The 10,853-nt window shown below is 41.2% G+C and overlaps 1 protein-coding gene across 1 annotated transcript in view; it reads left to right on the top strand.

Annotated features, from left to right (window-relative positions):
- The window catches only part of AXDND1 (axonemal dynein light chain domain containing 1), a 117,415-nt gene that overhangs the window by 17,000 nt on the left and 89,562 nt on the right, over positions 1-10,853 (top strand). Inside the window, exon 8 of the mRNA XM_032291279.1 lies at positions 1,105-1,226. Coding sequence (XP_032147170.1) covers positions 1,105-1,226 — 122 coding nt within the window. The remainder of the gene's footprint in view (positions 1-1,104; positions 1,227-10,853) is intronic.

Genomic DNA, 10,853 nt, shown 5'->3' with positions numbered 1-10,853 from the left:
GTGATCTCAGCTTCCTGCAACCTCCGCCTCTGGGTTCAAGTGATTCTCCTTTCTGCCTCAGCCTCCGGAGTAGCAGGGATTGCAGGTGCCTGCCACCACGCCCGACTAAGTTTTTTTTTTTTTTTTTTTTTTTTAGTAGAGATGGGGTTTCTCCATGTTGGCCAGGCTGGTCTCGAACTCCTGACCTCAGGTGATCTGCTCGCCTCGGCCTCCCAAAGTGCTGGGATTACAGGTGTGAGCCACTGCTCCTGGCCAGTTGTCATGTTTCTTTAGATAAGTTTAATCTGAAACAGTTTCTCAGACTTTCTTTGTTTTTCTTGACCTTGTTATTTTGAAGAACACAAGCCAGTTATTCTGTAGAATGTTCCTCAATTTTGGTTTGTCAGATGTATAGTCATGATTTTAGATTGAGGTTTTATATTTTTGGCAGGTACAACACAGAAGTGATATCGTGACCTTTTCAGTGCATCAGTAAAATGTTTTTACAGATAAGGCTGTAATAAGTACTGATTATGTTACTTACCTCTGACAGATGCACAGACTGCTACATATATTGAAGAAGGAATAGACCATTTACAACATGATATTTCATAACACGATATTGTGACCTTTTCAGTGCATCAGATAAAGAGGCACATGATTAAACCCAAAAAATTTTTTTGAGACAAAGTCTCACTCTGTCACCCGGCTGGAGTACAGTGGTGTGATCACTGGTCACTGCAGCCACAACCTCCCACCTCGACCTCCTGAGTAGCTGGGACTACAGGTGCGTGCCACCATGCCCAGCTAATTTTTATATTTTTTGTACAGACAGGGTCTCACTGTATTGCCTAGGCTGGTCTGAAACTCCTTGCCTCAAACAATCTGCCCACTTTGGCCTCCCAAAGTGTTGGGATTACAGGTGTAAGCCACTGCACCTGGCCAGAGCAACTTTTAAAAATCAAGTATCAGTTTTGTATATATATGTGTACATGAAAATGTAAGTGAAATAAATGAATCGAGATGTTTCTAAAACCTATTTGCATTCAGAGTGACAACCTCCTAAAATGATTTTTACTGATAGGACTGTAATAAGTACTGACTTTGTTACTTACCTTCTGATAGATGCACAAACTGCTACATATATTGAAGAAGGAACAGACCATTTACAATACGATATTTCATGAACTTATTCGACAAGTCACTGTGGACTGTGCAGACAGAGGAGAACTTCTGTCTAAAGTCAGGTTAGTCCTTTTTTTGGAATAGTCGTTTCCTTTTTTTTTTTTTTTTTTTTTTTTTTTTTTTTTTTTTTTTTTTTTTTTTTTTTTTTTACCAACTGAGATGTGTTTTGTATTCACACCTTTTGATTTTTATTTTAGATTTGTCGTTATATCCACTTTTGAGAATGCCAGAAAAGTACACTTCTCTATTCTGCCGCAAATTAATAATCTAATTGCATTTTTTTTCTTTTTTGTTAATATACGGAAAGGGTCTATAGCTTACTTTTTTTTTTTGAGACAGAGTCTCACTCTGTTGCCCAGGCTGGAATGCAGTGGCACAATCTTGGCTCACTGCAACCTTTACCTCCTGATCTCAAATGATCCTCCTGCCTCAGCCTCCCAAGTAGTTGGGACTAACAGACATGTGCTCCCATGCTCAGCTAATTTTTTTTTTTTTTTTTGAGACAGAGTCTCACTCTGTCACCCAGGCTGGAATGCAGTGGTACAATCTCGGCTTACTGCAACCTCTGCCTCCTGGGTTAAAGCAATTCTCCTGCCAGAGCCTCCCAAGTAGCTGGGATTACAGGCACCTGCCACTACGCCTGGCTAATTTTTGTATTTTTAGTAGAGATGGGGTTTCACCACGTTGGCCAGGCTGGTCTGGACCTCCTGACCTGAGGTGATCCACCTGCCTTTGCCTCCTGTCCTCAGGTGATCCATCTGCCTTGGCCTCTTAAATGCTGGGATTATAGGCATGAACCACTGCACCTGGCCTAATTTCTGTATTTTAAATGGAGACGGGGTTTCACTATGTTACCTAGGCTGGTCTCAAACTCCTGGACTCAAGTGATCCACCCACCTTTGCCTCCCAAGCAGTGAGATTATGGGTGTGAGCCACCGCTACCAGCCACATTTTTATTATATTCTATGTAGTAAAAATATAGTAATTGAGAACTCTCTTAAACTTTCTTTTGAGATGTTTCACACCATATTTTGTTATGATTAGAAAATAGTGGGAAAAGTATACGATCTGGAATCAAGCTGATTTTGTTTCATAAGTTTATCTAGGTGTGTGACCTTGGTAAAAATCTGAGCCTTAGTTTTCTCATATGTAAATGAAGGTAATAGCGTCTGTGAAAGTTTTTGCCTGTTCATTCATAAAGCACTGATAATTTATTGAGTATCTAGTCTTGAGATGTGTCACAAGGTTGAGATGCGGTTTTATTTTTATTTTTTGAGACAGGGTTTTGCTCTGTCACCTAGGCTGGCGTACAGTGGTGTAATCGTGGGTCACTGCAGCCTCAATCTCCCGGGCTCAAGTGACCCTCCCACATCAGCCCGTTGAATAGCTGGGACTATAGGCACATGTTTCCCTACCTGGGTCATGTTTGAAATTTTCTAGTAGGGATGAGGTTGCACTATGTTGCCCAGGCTGGTCTCAAACTCATGAGCTCAAGCAATTTTGTCAAATACTGCTGTGTCTACTGAAATTATCATGTTGTTTTTTTCCTTTGTTATTCAGGCATAATGCTTTGACTGATTTTTTGTATATTAATCCAACCTAGCATTCCTCTGCTAAATCCCATTTGGCATTGGCATACACAGTCTTCCCTTCTCTTTTTTTTTTTTTTTTTTTTTTTTGGGAGACGGAGTTTCGCTCTTGTTACCCAGGCTGGAGTGCAATGGCGCGATGTCGGCTCACTGCAACCTCCGCCTCCTGGGTTCAAGCAATTCTCCTGCCTCAGCCTCCTGAGTAGCTGGGACTACAGGCATGCGCCACCATGCCCAGCTAATTTTTTGTATTTTTAGTAGAGACGGGGTTTCACCATGTTGACCAGGATGGTCTCGATCTCTTGACCTTGTGATCCACCCGCCTCGGCCTCCTAAAGTGCTGGGATTACAGGCTTGAGCCACCGCGCCCGGCCTCAGTCTTCCCTTCCCTATGTATGGAGGATTGATTCCAGGACTCCCTCCCTCCACCCGCCCAGATACTAAAGTCCGTGGTTGCTCAAGTCCCTTATACAAAATGGTGTAGTGTTGGTGTATAACCTATGTACATCCCCTGGTGTACTATAAATCACCTCTACATTACTTACAATATCTAATGCCGTGTAAGTAGTTGTTATACTGTCTTGTTTAATGACAAGGAAAAAAGTCTGAACATGTTTGGTACAGGCATGACTTTTTTTTTTTTTAAGCGATGGGGTCTTGCTCTGCCGCCAGTGTTGGAGTGCTGCATGTAAACAAAGCTCACTGCATCCTCAACTTCCTGGGCTCAAACAGTCCTTCCCCTTCAGTCTGCTGAGTAGCTGGGACTGCAGGCATGCTCCAATATGACTGGCTAATTTTTTATTTTTATTTTTTGCAGGGACAGTGGTCTTACTATGTCACCGAGGCTGTCTTTCAGCCTAGACCAGCCTAGGCAACATAGTAACACCCTGTGATCCTCCTTGGCCTCCCAAAGTGCTGGCTCCCATTGTGTTTGTCCCCTGCCACCAAGATTTTTTCTTTTTTTAGTATTTTCAATCTATGATTGGTTGAATCCAGGGATGCAGAACCCACAGATATGGAGGGCCAACTATATATTCCTTTTTTTTTTTTTTTTTTTTTGAGATGGAGTATTGCTCTGTTGCCCAGGCTGGAGTGCAGTGGCACAGTCTTAGCTCACTGCAACTTCTGCCTCCCAGGTTCAAGCGATGCTCCTGCTTCAACCTCCTGGGCTGGGATTACAGGCACGCGTCATCATGCCCAGCTAGTTTTCATATTTTTACTAGACACGGGGTTTCACCACATTGGCCAGGCTGGTCTTGAACTCCTGACCTCAGGTGATCCACCTGCCTCGGCCTCCCAAAGTGCTGGGATTATAGGCATGAGCCACTGTGCCTGGCCTGTATATTTCTTTTCACATGTTGCTGGGTATGATTTGCTAGTATTTTGCTGAGCATTTTTACATCTGCATTCATAAGGAGCTAGGTTTTTAGCCTTCTTTTCTTGTGATGTCTTTGTCTGGTTTTGGTGTTAGAGTAATACTGGCCTCAGAGAATGTGTTAGAAAGTATACTGTCCTTTTTAATTTTTGTATGGTCTTGGTGTTTCTTTTTTAAATGTTTGACTGTGTTCACCAGTAAGGCTATTTGGGTCCAGAATTTTCTTTTCTTGAGGGGTTTTAATTACAAATTCCGTTTTTTGATATATTCAGGTTATCTAGTCCTTCTTGAGTGAGTTTTGGTGGTTTGCATCTTTCCAGAAATGTGTTCATTTTATCTACATTGTGGAATTTGTTAGTATATAAAGCTGTTCATAATATTCTCTTATTATTTTAAAATATTCATGGAATCTGTAGTAATGTCACCTGTCTCAATCCTAGTATTTGTAATTTGTGTCTCCTTTTTTGTTTTGTTGTCTTGATGAATCTAGCTAGACTTTTATGAGTTTTACTGATCTTGAAAAAAACCAGCTTTTGATCCAGTGATATTCTCTATTGTTTTTCAGTTTTCTATTTCATTGATTTAAGCCTTGATGTCTTTTCTTTCCTTTCCTTTCCCTCCCCCCCCCCCCCCCCCCCCCCCCTCCCTTCCTTCCTTCCTTCCTCCCTCCCCCCCCCCCCCCCCCTTTCCCTTCCCTCCCTCCCTTCCCTCCCTCCCCTCCCTCCCACCAGCTTGCTTGCTTTGGTTTTGATTTGCTCTAGTTTTTCTGGTTTCTAAGGTGGAAGTTGTTGTCATTATGCAATCTTCTTCTAATATAGGCAGTTAGTGCTGGGAATTTCTTTGTAAGTACCACATTTTATTTTAGCCATACTGTCTTGGGTGAGTACAGTGAGACCCAATGCAGATCAAGAGAAAGAACCCAGAAAGAGTTTTATAGTTTTGTAATACTCACAGCTCCCTGGGGAGAAGCAGCATGCCATACAGGGCCATTTAGGGGAGATACCAAGTCAGTCATGAGGTAAAAAGAGGGAGGGCACCTGTGGGTAGGCACCTCTATTGTGGTTTCCTTGGAAAGGAATAGGTGAGGTAGGTTAAATTGGCCTAGGATTGGATAATTTCACTGGGGACTGCAGCATAGGGGTTGTCCCTGGTTGTTTGGTACCTGGCCTTGGGGTGATAAGAGGATTTTTGAAAGATATTTTTGCCTGATATAGAGAATTTTTAAATTTAGCACTTTAAATATGTCGTTGCCCTACTCTCTTCTCATTTGCAGTGTTTCCATTAAGAAATCTGCTGCCATTTTTGTCTTTATTTCACCAAACGTAGTATGTCTTTTTCCTGGAGCTGATCTTAGGATTTTTTCTTTACCATTGCTTTTGAGCAGTTTCACTGTGCTGTGCCTTGGTGTAGTTTTCTTCACGTTTCTTCTGCTTGGTGCTTATTAAGCATTTTGATCTGTGGATTTATAGTTTTCATCAAATATGGAAATTTTTTGGCATTTCTTTGTTTTTTTCTGTCCCCCAACCCCTTTTGAGGGAATTTGTTTACACATGTATTAGGCCGCTAGTACTGAAGTTGTCTTACAGATCACTAATAGTAACACATCTTTGCTCTTTTCTATTTGTGTTCATTTTGGATAGTTTCTATCACTAGTATCTTCGAGTTCATTAATCTTTTTTCCTATAATATCTAATCTGCTTTTAATCCTATCTCATTATTATTACTATTATTATTATTTTGGACTTGGAATCTTGCTCTGTTACCCAGGCTGGAGTGCAGTGGCACGATCTTGGCATATTGCAGCCTCAACCTCCTGGGCTCAAGTGATCCTCCTACCTCAGCCTCCTAAGTAGCTGACTACAAGTGTGTGCCACCACACCCAGCTAATTTTTTTGTATATATGTTTTTTGAGATGGAGCTTTGGAATGCAGTGGCGTGATCTTGGCTCACTGCAACCTCTGCCTCCTGAATTCAAGCGATCCTCCTGTCTCAGCCTCCCAAGTAGCTGGGATTAGAGACGTGTGCCACCATGCCTGGCTGATTTTGTATTTTTAGTAGAGACGGGGTTTTTCCACATTAGTCAGGCTGGTCTCGAACTCCCGACCTCAGGTGATCTGCCCACCTTAGCCTTTCAAAGTGCTGGGATTACAGGTGTGAGCCACCACACCTGGCCCTAATTTTTTGTATCTCTTTGTAGAGACAGGATCTCACTTTAATCCTATCTAGTATATGTTTTCATCTCAGATATTTTAGCTTTCATCTCTAGAAGGTCAAGCGATCTGCCCACCTCAGCCTCCCAGAGTGCTGGGATTATATGTGTGAACTACGATGCCTGGCCTCCCTTAAGAGTTCTATTGGTTTGTTTCCACATCTGTCTCATCATATATAATAATTTTATTGCTCATTCATTTATAGATTTTTTTTTTGAGACAGAATTTCACTCTTGTCACCCAGGCTAGAGTGCAATGGCATAATGACGGTTCACTGTAACGTCTGCCTCCCATGTTCAAGCGATTCTCCAGCCCCAGCCTCCTGAGTATCTGAGATTACAGGCATGCATCACTATACCTGGCTAATTTTGTGTTTTTAGTAGAGATGGGATATCACCATGTTGGCCAAGCTGGTCTTAAACTCCTAATCTCTGGTGATCTGCCCGCCTTGGCCTCCCAAAATGCTGAGATTATTGGTGTGAGCCACTGCGCCCAGCCTATTTTTAGATTCTGTCTTTTATTTCTCAAACATTTCATGCATAGTCTTATATTCTAGTTCTGATAACTAGTAAATGAAGACTTTTACTATCTAAATCTGCTCTTGGTTGTTTCTTCTGAGTCTTATTCATGATGGTTTATTTACATTAACATTTTGCAGTCTTTGCTTGTGGAGCTCATATTTGGCTGACATTAGCCATGGCATCCTCAGGACATGAATCCAGGACACTTTCCAGAAAAGATGATTTGCATGTGCCCCCTTCTGGAATCTGGGATTCATGCAGTAGTCCTACACTTGCCCATGTTTCTCACTTTGGAGTGAGCCCAAGGCTTAGTCTCAGGTTCTCAGTGTTGGTATTTTTCCTGGAGACAACACTGACCTTGGGTTTGCTTATTGCTTACAACTCCCACTCCATGCTAACTTACTATTTTTTGTTTGTTCTTTTTGTTTTTCATCCCTAGAGACTTCTGTTTCTTCCTGTAAGCTCAGTAATGCTTCGAAAAGTATGCTCTCTTATGGATCTAGTTTGTAGATTGCACGAACTAGATTGTAACGGGAAGGTCCTTCAGAGTATTTAGTTCCTATATTGTTTGGAGGTGGAAATCCTAAAGATGATGTTTTTTAAATTGATACTTTCCAGTATATGAGTTGCGTCTTGAGGTGATAAACCCCCCGTCACTTTCAGCCTTTAAGCAAGGGCTGGATAATTCTGTCAGTGGAATTAAAGATTAAATAAATGAAATTAAAAAAACACAAGGTCTTATTTTTGTTTTACATCTCACATATGATATTCCAAATCACTAGGGCTCTGGTTACAATTATCTATAGTTGCTCACTCACTTGTATGGCATGGCAGGAAACCATAGCCTAGATTCCTTTTTTTTCTGGATTGTTCATCTCACCTGTCTTTTGGAATGTATGTTTACTATTTCATTCTCTAACATTACTTTCTCTCTTGCATATTTTCTGTCTTTTTTTCCTTTCCTTCTGTATGATAGCTTATTTCTCTTATTTTATTTCTTTCAATAGCGTTGGGAGCCATTGAAATCTCCATGGATACATTGAAAAGTTTTTGGTTTCTGGTTACATGGATAAGTTCTTCAGTAGTGATTTCTGAGATTTTGGTATAGCTGTGATATGGTTTGGCTGTGTCCCCACCCAAATCTTATCTTGTATTGTAGTTGCCATAATCTCCACATGTTGTGGGAGGGACCAGGTAGAGATGGTTAGTCATGAAGGCGGTTTCCCCCATTCTGTTCTTGTGATAGTGAGTTAATTCTCATGAGATCTGATGGTTTTATTTGTTTATTTATTTATTTTTGAGATGGAGTCTCACTCTGTTGCCCAGGCTGGAGTGCAGTGGAGCGATCTCAGCTCACTGCCACCTCTGCCTCCTGGGTGATTCTCCTGCCTCAGCCTCCCAAGTAGCTGGGATTACAGGCATGTACTACCATGACCAGCTAATTTTTGTATTTTTAGTAGAGACAGGATTTCACCTTGTTGGCCAGGCTGGCCTCAAACTCCTGACCTCAGGCGATCCGCCTGTCTTGGCCTCCCAAAGGGCTGGGATTATAGGTGTGAGTCACTGTGCCTGGCCAGAGATCTGATGGTTTTATAAGGGCTTCTTCCTTTGCTGGGTTTTCATTTTTCTCCTTCCTGCTACCGTGTTAAGAAGGACATGTTTGCTTTCCTTTCTGCCATGATTGTAAGTTTCCTGACGCCTCCCAGCTCTGTGGAACTGTGAGTCAATTAAATCTCTTTCCTTTGTAATTTACTCAGTCTTGGGTATATCTTTATAGCAGTGTGAGAATGGACTAATACAACTGATCACCTGCTGAGCAGTGTACACTGTACCCAATATGTAGTCTTTTATTCCTCACCCCTCTCCCAACCTTCCCTCTCAGTTGCCAGAGTCTATTATATTATTCTTATGCCTTTGCATCCTCATAGCTTAGCTCCCACTTACAAGTGAGAACATACGATATTTGGCTTTCCATTCCTGAGTTACTTCACTTAGAATAATGGTCTCGCCATCCTGGCTAACAAGGTGAAACCCTGTCTCCACTAAAAATACAAAAAATTAGCCAGGCGTGGTGGCACATACCTATAGTCCCAGCTACTCGGGAGGCTGAGGCTGGAGAATCGCTTGAACCCGGGAGGTGGAGGTTGCAGTGAGCTGAGATCACACCGCTGCACTCCAGCCTGGGTGACACAGTGAGACTAGGTATCAAAAAAATAAAAAAAAAAAAAAAAAAAGAATAATGGTCTCAAATTCCATCCAAGTTGCTGCAAATGCCATTATTTCATTTCATTTTATAGCTATTCCATAGTGTGTATATACCACATTTTCTTTATCCACTTGTTGATTGATGGACATTTAGGTTGGTTCCATATTTTTGTAGTTGCAAATTGTGCTACTGTAAACATGCATGTGACTTTTTCTTTTTCTTTTTTTTTTTTTTTTTTGAGACGGAGTTTCGCTCTTGTTACCCAGGCTGGAGTGCAATGGCGCAATCTCGGCTCACCGCAACCTCCGCCTCCTGGGTTCAGGCAATTCTCCTGCCTCAGCCTCCTGAGTAGCGGGGATTACAGGCACGTGCCACCATGCCCAGCTAATTTTTTGTATTTTTAGTAGAGACGGGGTTTCACCATGTTGACCAGGATGGTCTTGATCTCTTGACCTCGCGATCCACCCGCCTCGGCCTCCCAAAGTGCTGGGATTACAGGCGTGAGCCACCGCGCCCGGCCCGCATGTGACTTTTTCATGTAATGACTTATTTTCCTCTGGGTAGATACCCAGTAGCGGGATTGCTAGATCAAATGATAGTGCTACTTTTAGTTCTCTAAGGAATCTCCATACTGTTTTCCATAGTAGTTGTACTAGTTTACATTCTTACCAGCAGTGTAAAAGTGTTCTCTTTTCACCACATCCATGCTGACATTTATTATTTTTTGATTTTTAAAATTATGGCCATTCTTGTAGTAGTAAGGTGATATCTCATTGTGGTTTTAGATTGCATTTTCCTGATAATTAGTGATGTTGAGCATTTTTTTCATGTTTGTTGGCTGTCTGTATATCTTCTTTTGAGGTCTGTCTATTAATGTCCTTTGCCCACTTTTTGGTGAAATTATTTGTTTTTTGTCTTGCTGATTTGTTGGAATTCACTGTAGATTCTGGGTACTAGCTCTTTGCCTGAGGCATAGTTTATGAGTATTGTCTCCCTGTCTGTGGGTTGTCTGTTTACTCTGCTGATGATTTCTTTTGCTGTGCAGAAGAAGCTTTTTAGTTTAATTACGTCCCATCTATTTATTTTTATTTTTGTTGCATTTGCTTTTGGGTTCTTGGTTATCAATTCTTTGCCTAAGCCAATGTCTAGAAGAATTTTTCTGATGTTATCTTCTAGAATTTTTATGGTTTCAGGTCTTAGATTTAAGTCTTTGATCCATCTTGAGTTGATTTTTGTGTAAGGTGAGAGATGAGGATCCAGTGTCATTCTTCTACATGTGGCTTGCCAATTATCCCAGCACCATTTGTTGAATAGGGTGTCTTTTTCCTACATTGTGTTTTTTGTATGCTTTGTCAAAGATCGGTTGGCTGTAAGTATCTGACTTTATTTCTGGGTCCTCTAGTCAGTTCCGTTGGTCTATGTCCCTATTTTTCTACCAGCACCATGCTGTTTTGGTGACTATAGCCTTGTAGTATAGTTTGAAGTTGGGTAATGTGATGTCTCCAGATTTCTTCTTTTTGCTTAGTATTTCTTTGGCTATGTGGGCTCTTTTTTGGTTCCATATGAATTTTAGGATTTTTTTTCCCATTACTGTGAAGAATGATGATGGTATTTTTGATGGGAATTGCATGGAATGTGTAGATTGAGTTTGGTAGTATGGTCATTTTCACAATATTGATTCTACTCATCTGTGAACATGGGATGTGTTTCCATTTGTTTGTGTCATATGCGATGTTTTTTTGGCAGTGTTTTTTTTTTGTTGTTTTTTTGTTTTTTTTTTTTTTTTTT

The sequence above is a fragment of the Sapajus apella genome, unplaced genomic scaffold, assembly GCF_009761245.1.
Source record: "Sapajus apella isolate SASKATOON/1434 unplaced genomic scaffold, GSC_monkey_1.0 scaffold25, whole genome shotgun sequence".
Lineage (NCBI taxonomy): Eukaryota > Metazoa > Chordata > Mammalia > Primates > Cebidae > Sapajus > Sapajus apella.
The sequence above is the reverse complement of the archived record's forward strand: the minus strand, read 5'-3'. Positions and strand labels throughout refer to the sequence as shown.